Source organism: Macaca mulatta, chromosome 16 (assembly GCF_049350105.2).
Source record: "Macaca mulatta isolate MMU2019108-1 chromosome 16, T2T-MMU8v2.0, whole genome shotgun sequence".
Lineage (NCBI taxonomy): Eukaryota > Metazoa > Chordata > Mammalia > Primates > Cercopithecidae > Macaca > Macaca mulatta.
Window position 1 is genome coordinate 41,467,750 of NC_133421.1, and position 16,875 is coordinate 41,484,624.

Genomic DNA, 16,875 nt, shown 5'->3' on the forward strand with positions numbered 1-16,875 from the left:
ACAGCAACATTGGCTTAAATAACATATTCAGATATTCTCCATGCCTTAAATAATAAGGCCCTGAGAACAAGAGGAACTTGGGTCAAGCATTCACAATAAAATCCCATCTCAAGACTTAAAACTTAGAGGAGAGCTTGTTACACTAAGGTGAGTATGGTGAAAATCAGGCAAACTTTACTTCTCTAAGTCAAAACTGGTCTATGGTTTCTACAAAGAGCTATTTAGAAACGTGACTATAAAGAATACATTTCAGATAACATGGAAACAAGAAAAAAAGGCCGGGCGCGGTGGCTCAAGCCTGTAATCCCAGCACTTTGGGAGGCCGAGGCGGGTGGATCACGAGGTCAGGAGATCGAGACCATCCTGGCTAACATGGTGAAACCCCCGTCTCTACTAAAAATACAAAAAACTAGCCGGGCGTGGTGGCGGGCGCCTGTAGTCCCAGCTACTCGGAGGCTGAGGCAGGAGAATTGGCGTGAACCTGGGAGGCGGAGCTTGCAGTGAGCCGAGATCGCGCCACTGCACTCCAGCCTGGGTGACACAGCGCGAGACTCCGTCACAAAAAAAAAAAAAAAAGAAAACAAGAAAAAAGAAACTTTCCCATTACAGAAAGAAATGGGTAGAGAAACAACATTAATCAGTGGTAAGGGAGGCTTGCTTTCAGTTTTACTTTACAGAGTAGCATATACATAATATGTTTACAGCATTCTCTCTTACAAAGACTTGCTGTTAATGACTCACAAAGGACAAAATAAATTCTTGGCTGGTAAATTTTTTGCTTTTTTCTTTTTTTTTTGAGACGGAGTCTCGCTCTGCCGCCCAGGCTGGAGTGCAGTGGCCGGATTTCAGCTCACTGCAAGCTCCGCCTCCCGGGTTTACGCCATTCTCCTGCCTCAGCCTCCCGTGTAGCTGGGACTACAGGCGCCCGCCACCTCGCCCGGCTAATTTTTTGTATTTTTAGTAGAGACGGGGTTTCACTGTGTTAGCCAGGATGGTCTCGATCTCCTGACCTCGTGATCCGCCCGTCTCGGCCTCCCAAAGTGCTAGGATTACAGGCTTGAGCCACCGCGCCCGGCCTTGCTTTTTTCTTTGAGAGGGAATCTCGCACTGTCACCCAGGCTGGAGAGCAGTGCCACAATCTCTGCTCACTGCAACCTCCGCCTCCCGGCTTCAAGTGACTCTCCTGCCTCAGCCTCCCAAGTAGCTGGGACTACAGGTACCCGCCACCACACCCAGTTAATTTTTAGTATTTTTAGTAGAGACAGGGTTTCACTATGTTGGCCAGGATGGTCTCGATCTCCTGATCTTGTGATCTGCCCGCCTCGCCCTCCCAAAGTGCTGGGATTACAGGCATGAGCCACCATGCCCGGCCCGTGCTTTTTTTTTTTTTTTTTTTTGAGATGGAGTCTCACTGTCACCCAGGCTGGAGTACAGTGGCACGATCTCAGCTCACTGTAACTTCCGCCTCCCAGGTTCAAGCAATTCTCATGCCTCAGCCTCCTGAGTAGTTGGTATTATAGGTCTCCGCCACCACACCTGGCTAATTTTTTTTTTTTTTTTTTTTTGAGACGGAATTTCACCCTGTTGCCAGGCTGAAGTACAGTGGCTCACTGCAACTTTTGCCTCCTGGGTTCAAGTGAGTCTCCTGCCTCACCCTCCCTAGTTGCTGGGATTACAGGCGTGTGCTACCACACACAGCTAATTTTTGTATTTTTAGTAGAGATGGGGATTCACCATGTTGGCCAGGATGGTCTTGATCTCCTAAGCTCGTGATCCACCCGCCTCACCCTCCCAAAGTGCTGGGATTACAGGTGTGAGCCACCGCGCCTGGCCTAATATTTGTATTTTTAGTAAAGACAGGGTTTCACCATGTTGGTCAGGCCGGCCTCGAACTCCTGACCACAAGTGATCTGTCCGCCTTGGCTTCCCAAAGTGTTGGGATTACAAGCGTGAGCCGCTGCATCCGGCCTCTTGGCCTCTAAATTTTTAAGATTGACTTTTTAATTGTGTGTGTGAGTGCGTGTGTTTGAGACAGAGTTTCATTCTTGTTGCCCAGGCTGGAGTGCAATGGCATGATCTCGGCTCACTGCAACCTCAGCCTCCTGGGTTCAAGCGATTCACCTGCCTCAGCCTCCCGAGTAGCTGGGATTACAGGCATACGTGCCACCATGCCCGGCTAATTTTGTATTTTTAGTAGAGACGGGGTTTCTCCATGTTGATCAGGCTGGTCTCGAACTCTCAACCTCAGGTAATCCACCCGCCTCGGCCTCCCAAAATGCTGGGATTACAGGTGTGAGCCACCATGCCCAGCCTAAGATTGACTTTTGAGAGATATTCTACTTACCTCTACTTACCAAGAAGAAGACAGATATAAACATATTAAATATCAAGCATTTTATATACATTTCCCAGTTAATCTATGTAATAACCCTATGAATACAGATGAGAAAACTACAGCTACAGGATATAAAGAAGCCTTCCCACAGTAACACTGCCTATAAATGATGGAATAAATTCAGGATGTTTTGAATTCAAAGCTCATGTATGCTCTGAGCACTTCACTCTGCTTCCTGAGGCAGGTAAGATGTTTTAATATCTACTTGCCTGAATGTTAATGTCTGTCCACAGAAATAAGTCGGAGCTCTGGAGTAGAGAACACCTGATGATTCAGAATCATTCCGGAGTGCTATATTTCTTCGACTGCTCAGACTGTACCCCTCAAAACCAGCTGTCCACTCTTTTTAAAAGCAAAGATATTGAAAACTGTTAGAATCTCTTGAGGGATATTTTCAATACAGACATGTTAAATAAAACGTGGAAATGGGAGACTACTCTTAGGGGCCATGGTCAAGTTCAATAAAATAAAAGATTCCATTAACAGGGTATCATGATCAGTCCCACAAATTACAAAAAAGATTTTAGTATATGCCTGCATAATTTTGACATAATAAATCAAATAAGTGTTATCTCTTATCTAATAAAATCATAGTTCAAGCATAATTGCTTGAACTTATTCCAACCTGATAAAAATCTAATTAATAAATGAGTCTACATCTTCTAAACAAGAATGCAGGAGAGAGATCAATTTCAAATCATAAGACTTTTTTTTGAGTCTCGCTCTGTCACCCAGGCTGGAGTACAGTGGCGCGATCTCGGCTCACTGCAAGCTCCATCTCCCGAGTTCAGTCATTCTCCTGCTTCAGCCTCCCCAGTAGCTGGGATTACAGGCGCCCGCCACCACGCCTGTCCAACTTTTTGTATTTTTAGTAGAGACGGGGTTTCACCGTGTTAGCCAGGATGGTCTCCATCTCCTGACCTCGTGATCTGCCCGTCTTGGCCTCCCAAAGTGCTGGGATGACAGGCGTGAGCCACCGCGCCCGGCCCTGAAATCAGACTTTTAAGAAAATGTCTCTCTGCAGGTATTTCTTGAGGGTTTGGAAAATCAGCATCAGCTGGGCACAGTGGCTCACGCCTGTAATCTCAGGACTTTGGGAGGCCACCGCAAGAGGACTGCTTGAGCCCAGGAATTTGAGACCAGCCTGGGCAACATAGCAAGACCTGGTCTCTACAAAAAAAAAAAAAAAAAAAATTAGCCAGGTGTGGTGGTGCATGCAGGTGGTCCTGGCTACTTGGGAGGCTGAGGCAGAAGGATCCAGAGGTCAGGCTGCATGATTGCATCACCACACGTCAGCCTGGGCGACAGAGGTGAGACCTTGTCTCAAAAAAAACTAACAAAATAAAAGTAAAATATAAAAAAAAGAAGACGAATAAAAAGGAGTATCAGTGTCCTACACAATATTTTCAATCTTTGGTTTTCAGTGAGGCTAAAAATCTAGTCCAGCATTTTTTTTTTGGTCTCTGAAGAACTGATGAAAACAAAAATCACATGAGGTAATCTGAGTAAAATACAAGGTGCATGTTGTTCTTATCAATTCAGGATCTATGCTTAGAATAGCTGGTTGTCAGTGTGCTGCCCTTAGCACAGAATGCAGGTATTCTAATATACAGTTAGGCTTCAGGAGAGAAAAGGTTAGCAGCATACCATGAGGCACCAATGTGGAATGACCTATTTGGGGAACACTCCAAGGACTCCACTCCTGTCGGCCATCTCCTCGGGCACAGACTCTGAACTGATAATCAACGTTGGGGTCTATGTGCAATACTATGAATTCAGTTTCAGAACCTACATATACATCCTCAAAATGATTTGAAGTACATTTACGAAACTGGAGCCTGTAATCTTGGGCTGTAAAGTCGTCATCCACCTAAGGAGAAAAGCTTTATGTTAGCTGAGAAACAGAAAATGACTTCTCTCAGCCATCACTGCTTAAAAACTTTGAATGGAGCCATTTTGGACCAAGCAGCCAGGCCCACGTGCTGAATATGGGGTATTCTTGGGAAGGCCATAGAAAATATGCCATCACATCATTATCGCTCTTCTTTTTTTTTTTTTTGAGGCAGGGTCTCACTTGGTCACCCAGGCTGGAGTGCAGTGGCATGATCTCGGCTTATTGCAGCCTCCATACCCTGGGTTCAAGCCATCCTCCTCCTTCAACCCCCCTAAGTAGCTGGCTGGGACTTCCGGTGCATACCACCATGTCCGGCTAATTTTTTGTATTTTTTGTAGAGATGGGTTTTCACCATATCTCAGATCTTTAATTCCTGAGCTTAAGCAATCTTCCCGTCTCAGCCTCTCAAAGTGCTAGGATTACAGGTGTGAGTCACTGCGCCTGAGCACCCTTCTTTTCTTTATTGAACCATGTGTTCTACATTTCCCAGTCTGATATAAAAAAGTCTGCCTCCTTTGAAAAAATGGCATGTTTTTTAATCAATGCCAAAGACAAAACATTAAAGATTCAATGATAAGGTTCCCAAAACCATACATCATTCATAATAACCAAGACATAATTAACATACAGTATACAGAATCCCCATTAATTTTTAGGGGTCCTGCATATATTCTGTATGTTAATTAGCCACCAATAGAAAAGTGGGTAAAAGACATAAATAAGTATTCTACAGGAGAAGAAATATAAATAGCCAAAAATATATATTATAAATATTCAACCTAATTTGTAATATGGCAAATACAATCTAAAACCACAACAAGGCCAGACATGGTGGCTCATGCCTATAATCCTAAGACTTTGGGAGGCCGAAGCGGATGGAGCACTCGAGCCCAGGAATTTGAGGCCAGCCTGGGCAACATGGCAAAACTCCATCTCTACAAAAAATTACAAAACTTAGCTGGGTATGGAAGCACATGCCTGAAGTCCCAGTTACTTGAGGACTGAGGCAGGAGGATCACTTGAGTCCAGGAGGTTGAGACTGGAGTGAGACATGATTGTGCCACTGTACTCCAGCCTGGGTGACAGAGTAAGACCCTGTCTCAAAAACAAACAAATAAATAAATAAAACCACAACAAGGTACATTTAGGCAAAAATATAAAGTCTCACAATGCCAATTATCGGTCAAGATATGGAATAACAGAAACTCATATACTGTTTGGAAGGCTAAATTGATACAATCATCTTGTGAAAAGTTTGTTATTACCTATTAGTGTATGGATCCAATACTCTAAGAAGACCTCATAATTTTACAGCTAGGTAAATATTAATATTTTACAAACTTCACATATGTTCATAAGGAAACACAAGTAAAAATACTTATAGCAAAAACCTGGAAATAACTAGGTCCACTGATAGGAAAATTAATAAAAATGGAAAAAGAGTCCTGTTATGAAATAACAGCATGTTTACAAAAAAAAAAAAAAAAAAAATTCCTTTTAAGAAAATCTGGCTGGGCACGGGGGCTCACACTTGTAATCCCAGCACTTTGGGAGACCAAGGCAGGTGGATCACCTGAGGTCAAGAGTTTGAGACCAGTCTGACCAACACGGAGGAACCCCATCTCTACTAAAAATACAAAAATCAGGTGTGGTGGCGCATGCCTTAATCCCAGCTACTCAGGAGGCTGAGGCAGGAAGATCGCTTGAACCCGGGAGGTGGAGGTTGTGATGAGCCAAGATCATGCCATTGCACTCCAGCCTGAGCAACAAGAACGAAACTCCGTCTCAAAAAAAAAAAAAAAAGAAAAAGAAAATGTCAGCCAAGCACAGTGGCTCATGCCTGTAATCCCAGCACTTTGGGAGGCCAAGGTGGGTGGATCACTTGAGATTTAAGGAGTTCGAGGCCAACATGGCAAAACCGTGTCTCGATTAAAAATACAAAAAATTAGGCCAGGCGTGGTGGCTCAAGCCTGTAATCCCAGCACTTTGGGAGGCCGAGATGGGCAGATCACGAGGTCACGAGATCGAGACCATCCTGGCTAACACGGTGAAACCCCATCTCTACTAAAAAACACAAAAAACTAGCCAGGCGAGGTGGCGTGCACCTGTAGTCCCAGTTACTCGGGAGGCTGAGGCAGGAGAATGGCATAAACCTGGGAGGCGGAGCTTGCAGTGAGCTGAGATCCGGCCACTGCACTCCAGCCTGGGCCACAGAGCAAGACTCTGTCTCAAAAAAAAAAAACAAAAATAAAAACAGAAAATTAGCTGGGTGTAGTGCCGGTAGTCCCAGCTACTGAACCTGGGTGGGTGGGGAGAGGGAATGGTGTGGAGGTTGCAGTGAGCCAAGGTTGCATCGCTGCACTCCAGCATGGGCAACAGAGCAAGGCTTCATTTCAGTAAAAAAGGCCAGGCATGGTGGCTCACATCTACAATCCCAACACTTTGGGTGGCCGAGGCGAGTGGATCACCTGAGGTCAGGAGTTCAAGACCAGCCTGGCCAACATGGTGAAACCTCGTCTCTACAAAAAATACAAAAATTAGCCAGGTGTGGTGGCAGGGGCCTATAATCCCAGCTATTCAGGAGGCTGAAACAGGAGAATGGCTTGAACCTGGGGGAAGCAGCAGGCGGGGAAGGGCATGGAGGTTGCAATCAGCCGAGATCACGCCACTTCACTCCAGCCTGGGCAAAAGAGCGAAACTCTGTCTCAAAAAAATAAATAAATAAAAATAAAACTGGAAGAACTACCTCAGTGTTCCCTGTGACTTCATTTTACTGTAAAGTAAAAGAGATTTTTGTTTGGGAAGAAAAGAATGTATTTAAAAGTAGTCAATGAAAAAATCTGAAAGGCCCTCAAATCTCAAACCCATAATGTGGAAGTTATTTCTAGAATTCTGAATTACATACCTTACACCATCGTACAATGATGCCTCCAGGTTTCTCTATTAGTTCTTCTATCTGTACTGGTGGGCGAGATGCTACTGTTCCATGCTTAAAAATGTGGTCTTTCACTATGTTAAGAATTGAGTCATCCAACTGAGCAGATAAACAAGGCACATCAACCAGTAAAGGTACTTCTGGTAAGCTGAGGAAACAAAGCTCATGTGTTATGAGACCTCTAACTGACAGTTAAAAAACACAAGAAATAAAAAAAAATTGATTGTAGTGGTGGTTACACAATTCCATGAATATAATAAAAACCACTGAATTGCATATGTCAAATGCGTGAATTGTATGGTCTATGAATTTATATCTTAATAAAACTGTTTTAAAAAGTAAAAAAAAGGCCGGGCGCGGTGGCTCAAGCCTGTAATCCCGGCACTTTGGGAGGCCGAGACGGGCGGATCACGAGGTCAGGAGATCGAGACCATCCTGGCTAACATGGTGAAACCCCGTCTCTACTAAAAAATACAAAAAAAACTAGCCGGGCGAGGTGGCGGGTGCCTGTAGTCCCAGCTACTCGGGAGGCTGAGGCAGGAGAATGGCGTGAACCCGGGAGGCGGAGCTTGCAGTGAGCCGAGATCTGGCCATTGCACTCCAGCCTGGGTGACACAGCAAGACTCCGTCTCAAAAAAAAAATAAATAAAATAAAATAAAAATAAAATAAATAAAAAGTAAAAAAAAAAAAAAAATTTTAGAGCAGTCACAAGCTTGAAAGATCCTGAAGCCCCCAGTAAGTAATTCTTATGGCAGTAGGGGATTTGCAAGATGTTACACAAAGATTCTCTTTTCAAATAAATATAAGCAAGACAGAAAATTGGTAGGATCATAACTGTCCATTTTATGCCAAACGATCTGGTTTACTGGAATATGACTCCGTTTCAACAATACATTGAGAATTTCTAAAATTTAACAATTCTTTTACACATTGGATTGAAAAAATCTGTAGTAATACTATACCAAGGATTACAATCACAACTATTTCATTAGTAACAGTGGTAATGGGCAGTGAAACGCTTTTTTTTTTTTTCCCTCAGAGTCTCACTCTGTCCCCCACCCTAGGCTGGAGCGCTGTGGTGCGAACTAAGCTCACTGCAACCTCCACCTCCCCGATTCAAGTGATTCTCCTGCCTCAGCCTCCTGAGTAGCTGGGACTACAGGCGCACGCCACCACACCCGGATAATTTTTTATTTTATTTTATATTTATTTTGAGATGGAGTCTTGCTCTGTTGCCCAGGATGGAGTGTAGTGGTACAATCTTGGCTCACTGCAACATCTGCCTCCAGGGTTCAAGCAATTCTCCTGTCTCAGCCTCCCCAAGTAGCTGGATTACAGGCATGCGCCACTATGCCCGCCTAATTTTTATATTTTCAGTAGAGACGGGGTTTCAACAAGTTGGCCAGGCTGGTCTCAAACTCCTGGCCTCAAGCGATCTGCCTGCCTTGACCTCCCAACATGCTGGGATTACAGGTGTAAACCACCATGCCCAGCCTGAAAACCTTGAAATATATATTCTCTATCTCCCTTAATCAGAATCTTGAACAGAGGGAGGAAAAAAGCAGACATAGTTCAAATGCTTAAAAGTAAGTCCAAATGGCACAACTCTTTTACCTGTCCAACTGAATGTGCGAGGCCTTTTTGGTAAAGCTCCACAGTTTCTCATTCTCTTCTCCCACACCACCAAGCATGGCAATCTCACCTACAATCAAGAATAAGAGAACTGGAACAGTGAAAATGGTCACATATAAAGTAATCAACACAACTCATGTCTGGGTGGGTCTCTAGTGTTCTTGAAAACAGTTCTTAAATGATGCCACAGTCAAATTCCCAAAAAGTTAAAAGTAGAAACTGTTTTAGAAGTGACTCTAAGATCAAATCCAAGAGGAAAAGGGATACACAGTGACAACATTTTGCCAGAGATGAAAAATCTATCTGCTCTATACAAGGAAATCAACCAATTTTAGGCAAACCAGAAAGCCCAGGGACTTCTTCCCATCTCTCCTATAGAATCATTATGAACTTCAATAGGAGCCAGTACAAAATATTGCCCTGAGAGGAGCAATAGGGGATAGGGTTGTGTTTTTTTGTTTGTTTGTTTTTGAGACTGGGTCACGTTCTGTCACTCAGGTAGGAGTGCAGTGGTAGGATCATAACTCACTGCAGCCTCAAACTTCTGGGCTCAAGCAATCCTCCCATCTCAGCCTCCCAAGTAGCTGTCACCACAGGTGCACGCCACCATGCCCAGCTATTTTGTTTTTTTTTGGGTAGAGATGAGGTCCCACTATGTTGCCCAGGCTGGGCATAGGGCTTGAAAAGCCAAATGATGCATCTATGTTTTCCTAAAAGAGTATCATACATCAGATTACAAATTATTCAACAGAATAATAAAAAGAAAATGTCAGGCCAGGTGCGGCAGCTCACGCCTGTAATCCCAGCACTTCGGGAGGCCAAGGTGGGTAGATCACGAGGTCAGGAGATCGAGACCATCCTGGCCAACACGGTGAAACCACGTCTCTACTGAAAATACAAAAATTAGTCGGGTGTGGCGGTGGGCACCTGTACTCCCAGCTACTCAGGAGGCTAAGGCAGGAGAAGCGCTTGAATCCGGGATGTGGAGGTTGCAGTGAGCCGAAATCACGCCACTGCACTCCAGCCTGGGCGACAGAGCGAGACTCTGTCTCAAAAAAAAAAAAAAAAGTTACATATGAGATGAAAATGACCAACTTCTATGTCCTTCCACAGCCCTGAAGAACACTGTCATAACTCTTTTCCATCTGAATGTGCCCTGTAGTTACTCGAGTTTTTTGAGACCATATGTCCTTCTTCTTCACCAAAAGAAAAACAGACATGGCCGGGTACTGTAGCTCATGCCTGTAATCTCAGCACTTTGGCAGGCTGAGGCTGGCTGGTCACCTTAGGTTGGGAGTTCAAGACTAGCTTGGCCAGCATGGTGAAACCCCGTCTCTACTAAAAATACAAAAAGTAGCTGGGCATAGTGGCACGCTCCTGTAGTCCCAGCTACTAAGGAGGCTGAAGCACTAGATAGAATTGCTTGAACCTGGGAGGTGGAGGTTGCAGTGAGCCAAGATCACGTCACTGCACTCCAGCCTGGGCAACAGTGTGAGACTCTGTCTCAAAAATAAATAAATAAATAAATACAATTCTCAAAATTCCATAAATAAGTTTCTATCCCTCAGGAGAATAGGAAAGAGTTTGACATTAAAAATATTCCTGGCCGGGCGCGGTGGCTCAAGCCTGTAATCCCAGCACTTTGGGAGGCCGAGACGGGCGGATCACGAGGTCAGGGGATCGAGACCATCCTGGCTGACACGGTGAAACCCCGTCTCTACTTTAAAAAAAATACAAAAAACTAGCCGGGCGAGGTGGCGGCGCCTGTAGTCCCAGCTACTCGGGAGGCTGAGGCAGGAGAATGGCGTGAACCCGGGAGGCGGAGCTTGCAGTGAGCTGAGATCCGGCCACTGCACTCCAGCCTGGGCGGCAGAGCGAGACTCCGTCTCAAAAAAAAAAAAAAAAAAAAAAAAAAAAAAAAAAAAAAACAAAAAAAACAAAAACCAATATTCCTGAAGTTTCCTTCTGCTGCTGGGATGTATAATAATTTTTTTTTTTTTTAAAAACATAGGCCAGGCATGGTGGCTCATGCTTGTAATCCCAACACTTTGGGAGGCCAAGGTGGGTGAATCACAAGGTCAGGAGTTCTAGACCAGCCAGGGCAACATGGTGAAACGCTGTCTCTATTAAAAATACAAAAAATTAGCTGGGCGTGGTAGTGGGTGCCTATAATCCCAGCTACTCGGAAGGCTGAGGCAGGAGAATCGCTTGAACCCACGAGGCGGAGGCTGCAGCAAGCCAAGATCGTGCCACTGCACTCCAGCCCAGGCAACAGTGCAAGACTCCCTTTCAAAAATAAATAATTAATTAAATTAAATTTTGGACATACAAAAATATTCAAGTATCAAATGCTGTAACAATCGGCCGGGCGCGGTGGCTCAAGCCTGTAATCCCAGCACTTTGGGAGGCCGAGACCGGCGGATCACGAGGTCAGGAGATCGAGACCATCCTGGCTAACCCAGTGAAACCCCGTCTCTACTAAAAAATACAAAAAACTAGCCGGGTGAGGCGGCGGGCGCCTGTAGTCCCAGCTACTCGGGAGGCTGAGGCAGGAGAATGGCGTGAACCCGGGAGGCGGAGCTTGCAGTGAGCTGAGATCCGGCCACTGCACTCCAGCCTGGGCGACAGACCGAGACTCCGTCTCAAAAAAAAAAAAAAAAAAAAAATGCTGTAACAATCACACTGCCCCAAAGGATTTTTTCTTTTTGAGACAGAGTCTGACTCTGTCACCCAGGCTGGAGTGTGATGTGTAATTACAGCTCACTGCAGCCTCAAACTCCTGGGCTCAGGGGATCCTCCCGCCTCAGCCTCCCAAGTAGCTAGGACTACAGGAATGTGCCACTATGCCCAGCTAGGATTTATCTTTTTTTTTTTTTGAGACGGAATCTCGCTCTTATCGCTCAGGCTGGAGTGCAATGGTGCAATTTTGGCTCACTGCAACCTCTTGCCTCAGCCTCCTGGGTAGCTGGGATTACAGGCGCCCACCACCATGCCCGGCTAATTTTTGTATTTTTAGTAGAGACAGGGTTTCACCATGTTGGCCAGGCTGGTCTTGAACTCCTAATCTTAGATGATCCGCCCACCTCAGCCTCCCAAAGTGTTGTGATTACAGGCATGAGCCACTGTGCCCGGCCAGGATTTATCTTCTAAAATAAAAACAAATGATCAGTCCTCAGGGGATGAGTATACGCTCCTGGCCCATGCTGCACTGCTTCTAGGTTTGTTTCCAAATGCAAAGCCACCAAGGAAAGACATTCCATGGTACTGCTAGAATTTTCTCAAAAGCACTGTTATGGTCAGTGGCAAATAAACACTTCTCATTGAAGATAAGACAAAAATGTAACTAGCAATGTCAAGATAACACTCGTACTATATTCTAAGTGGGACCAAAAGAAGATTAACTTCCAGGTGGAGTAACAGCCTTGTGAATCATCCACACTTTTTTCCCACACTCCCAGCACTCATTCTGCAGAAGGGATGGAATTCAGTCGCCTTCCCTAGCTCCTTTTTCTTCAAATGACTTTTAAATGTTGGTGCCCCTTAGTGTTCTAATCTCTTTCACCTGCTGTTCTCACATTACACGGTGTCCCTCGATGATTGTACTTATTCCAATGGATTCATATTTGATATATATACCATTAACTGCCATACTGACATCTCCTGGTATGATCTCTCTCCTAAGAATCATACCCATATTTCCATCTTAAGCACCTCAAACTCACCATGCCCAAGCCAAATGCCTGACTACTTACTAAGCACCCACCTCCTCCTTCATTTACTGTGTCAAAAACAGCACCACTATTTATTCAGAATCCAAAAGTAGGCTGATTTTTGCCATCACAAATCCTTCCCTTTCCCCTCCATCACATATGTAGGTAATCATCTACAGACAACAGTCACTGCTCAGTAAAATCATCAATAATTCCATTTCTGGGAAAAAAAAATTCTTTTTTTTTGTTTTTATTTTTAAGAAACAGGGTCTTGCTCTGTTGCCCAGGCTGGAGGGCAGTGGTGCAATCATAGCTCAAGCTCTCCTCCCACCTCAGCCTCCTGAATAGTTGGGACAATAGTTGGTGTATGCCACTAAGCCTGGCTAATTTTTTTTTTATTTTTGAGACAGAGTCTTGCTCTGTCGCCCAGGCTAGAGTGCCATGGCGCAATCTCAGCTCACTGCAATCTCCGCCTCCTGGGTTCACGCCATTCTCCTGCCTCAGCCTCCCAAGTAGCTTGGACTACAGGCGCCTGCCACCACGCCCAGCTAATTTTTTGTATTTTTAGTAGAGACGGGGTTTCACCGTGTTAGCCAGGATGGTCTCGATCTCCTGACCTCGTGATCCGCCCGCCTTGGCTTCCCAAAGTGCTGGGATTATAGCCGTGAGCCACTGTGCTCAGCCCGCCTGGCTAATTTTTTTTTTTTTTTTTGAGACAGACCCTTGCTCTGTCGCCCAGGCTGGGGTGCAGTGACCGGATCTCAGCTCACTGCAAGCTCCGCCTCCTGGGTTTACGCCATTCTCCTGCCTCAGCCTCCCGAGTAGCTGGGACTACAGGCACCCGCCACCTCACCCAGCTAGTTTTTGTATTTTTTAGTAGAGACGGGGTTTCACTGTGTTAGCCAGGATGTTCTCGATCTCCTGACCTCGCGATCCACCCGTCTCAGCCTCCCAAAGTGCTGGGATTACAGGCTTGAGCCACTGCGCCCGGCCGGCTAATTTTTTTTAAAACAGTGGCCCACGCCTGTAATCCCAGCACTTTGGGAGTATAATGTTGCAATCTTGGCTCACTGCAACCTCCGTCTCCCAGGTTCAAGCGATTCTCCTGCCTCAGCCTCCCGAGTAACTGGAATTACAGGTACCTGCCACCACGCCTGGCCAATTTTTGTATTTTTAGTAGAGATGGGGTATTACCATGTTGGCCCGGCCAGTCTCAAACTCCTGACCTCAAGTGATCCTCCCGTCTTGACATCCCAAAGTGCTGGGGTTATAGGTGTTAGCCTGGCCTCAGCCTCTAATAACTTTTTAATCAGTCTCTTTTCCCTCTAGTCTTACAATCTCTAACACAGTCTCCAAAACATAGGCAGGATCATTTTTTTTTAATGCACATCTGATCATGTCACTCTGCTGCTTAAAATGCTTCAACAGAGGTGGGTGGATCACGAGGTCAGGAGATCAAGACCAGCCTGGCTAACACGGTGAAATCCTGTCTCTACTAAAAATACAAACAATTAGCCGGGCGAGGTGGCGGGCGCCTGTAGTCCCAGCTACTCGGGAGGCTGAGGCAGGAGAATGGCATGAACCTGGGAGGCGGAGCTTGCAGTGAGCTGAGATCGCGCCATTGTACTCCAGCCTGGGCGACAGAGCGAGACTGTCTCAAAAAAAAAACAAAAACAAAAAAAGCTTCAACTGATCCTTGAAAATGCCATTCACTTAATTTATGATGATGTTGCTTCTGCTTGGAATCATGCTGTTACCTCCTCTTTTTCCTATGTCTGCTTGATAGCCTCTGTGGAACTCCTCCTACAGAAAGCTATCCTATACTATTCCAGACAAAGTTAAGAACTTCCTCCTCTGTGCTCCAATAAGGTCTTAGATCTCTCTTAGCATGTATTTCTCTCTCACTGGGCTCTGAATCCCAAAGGAAAGAACTCTCACCTATTTTATTCTTTTCTTTTTTTTGAGAGGCAGTCTCACTCTGTCACCCAGGCTGGAGTGCAGTGGCACATGCCTCAGCCTCCCGAGTAGCTGGGACTACAGGCACACGCTGCCATGGCCAGCTAATTTTTGTATTTTCACTAGAGACGGGGTTTCACCATGTTGGCCAGGATGGTCTTGATCTCCTGACCTCATGATCCGCCCACCTCGACCTCCCAAAGTGCTGGGATTACAGGCGTGAGTCACTGCACCTGGCTTTTATTCTTACTCTTATTTTATATTTTTTGGGACAGGGTCTCACTCTGTCACCCAGGCTGGAGTGCAGTGGTGCAATCACGGCTCACTGCAGCGTTAATCTCCTGGCCTCAAGTGATCCTCCCACCTCGGCCTCCTAAGTAGTTGGGACTCCAGGTGCATACCACCATGCCCAGCTAATTTTTTTTTTTTTTTTTTTTTGTAGAGACAGGCTGTTGCCCAGGCTGGTCTTAAACTCCTGACCTCAAGTGATCCACTTGCTTCAGCCTCCGAAAGTGCTGGGATTACAGGCGTGAGCCACTGCATCTGGCCCCCTTGTTTATGTTATGTGCCTGACAAAGATCTCTGTTGAAGGAAGGTGAGTAGAATGAAGAAAGGAAGGCAGCAGGGCATGACTCAATTGGCTGAAGATAGGAGTAAACACCAATCACTTTTTTTAACTTTTTAAGCAGAACAGTGGAAACTATAATTGTGGTGGCTCTCACCTGTAATCCCAGCACTTTGGGAGGCCAAGATTGGAAGACTGCTTGAGACCGGGAATTCAAGACCAGACTGGGCAACATGGTGAAACCCTGTCTCTACCAAAAATACAAAAATTAGCCAGGCATGGTGGCATGCGCCTGTAATCCCAGCTATTTGGGAGGCTGAGGTGGGAGGATCACCTGAGCCAGGGAGGTCAAGACTGCAGTGAGCCCTGATAGCGCCACTGCACTCTAGCCTGGGCAACAGAGCAAGACTCCTGTGTCAAAAAAAAAAAAAAAAAAAGTATAATTTGATTGTTTGTAATACAGAGGATAAATGCTTGAGAGGATGGATGCCCCATTTTCCACAATGTGATTATTACACACTGCATGCCCGTATCAAAACATCTCAATGTGCCCCATGTCATTTATTCTTTCTTGTTTTATAACTAATTATAACTAACACTTCAACTGCAGTTGCCATGGGATGCCTAACTGTATATCTGTCATCCTATATCACAAACTGTCTCTAGGTAAGAACATTCTAAGAACCCCACAGCTGGCAAGAAGCCTGCTGCTATCCTGAGGAATCTGCAAAATGTCAATCTGAACGAATCACATTTAGTATGTGATACGGTTTGGCTCTGTGTCCCCACCCAAATCTTATCTTGAATTGTACTCCCATAATTCCCATGTGTTGCGGGAGGGACCCGACGGGAGATAATTGAACCATGGGGGCAGTTTCTCCCATACTATTCTCAGTAGTGAATAACTTTCATGAGATCTAATGGTATTTTTTTTTTTTTTTTTTTTTTTTGAGACGGAGTCTCGCTGTGTCACCCAGGCTGGAGTGCAGTGGCGCGATCTCGGCTCACTGCAAGCTCCGCCTCCCGGGTTCACGCCATTCTCCCGCCTCAGCCTCCGAGTAGCTGGGACTACAGGCGCCCGCCACAACGCCCAGCTAGTTTTTTGTATTTTTAGTAGAGACGGGGTTTCATCATGTTAACCAGGATGGTCTCGATCTCCTGACCTCGTGATCCACCCGCCTCGGCCTCCCAAAGTGCTGGGATTACAGGCTTGAGCCACCGCGCCCGGCGAGATCTAATGGTATTTTAAGAGGCAACCCCTTTCGCTTGGCTCTCATTCTCTTCTCTTGTCTGCCGCTATGTGAGACGTGACTTTCTCCTTCTGCCATGATCCCCAGCCACATGGAACTGTAAGTTCATTAAACCTCTTTCTTTGGTAAACTGCCTAGTCTCGGGTATGTCTTTATCAGTAGTGTGAAAATGTACTAATGCACTAATGTAACAGGATCCCTGGTCTCCCACCTTCTCGGACTAAGTCTTCTGCAGTGTTGACTCCGTGTTCTATGAGCTTCTGGCAGTCATCTAGTGGTTTAATGGTCTCCTGTTCAATGGTGTCCACCTCTTGCAAAAGGGTCACCAATCGCTCATCCAGGAGCTTTCCAAGGGTTCCCTTTAAATCATTAAAATGCTGTTTGAGAACATCTCTTGTCTGTGATGCACTTTCTTTGATCTAAAAAGAAATAACAAAATACTCAAAATCAGAATCTTTAAAAAAGGCTAATCCATAGGTACAATTCACAATAATCTAAAAGCACCATATAACCATCATCTTCAATTTAGTAAAAAAA

General features: G+C 45.4%; 1 protein-coding gene across 1 annotated transcript in view; it reads right to left on the reverse strand.

Moving 5' to 3' along the window:
- Window positions 1-16,875, reverse strand: part of CRLF3 (cytokine receptor like factor 3) — a gene marked incomplete at its 3' end in the record, with an annotated part of 55,021 nt that overhangs the window by 15,800 nt on the left and 22,346 nt on the right. Inside the window, 5 exon segments of the mRNA NM_001257619.1 lie at window positions 2,605-2,737; window positions 4,043-4,265; window positions 7,195-7,372; window positions 8,840-8,927; window positions 16,550-16,757. Coding sequence (NP_001244548.1) covers window positions 2,605-2,737; window positions 4,043-4,265; window positions 7,195-7,372; window positions 8,840-8,927; window positions 16,550-16,757 — 830 coding nt within the window.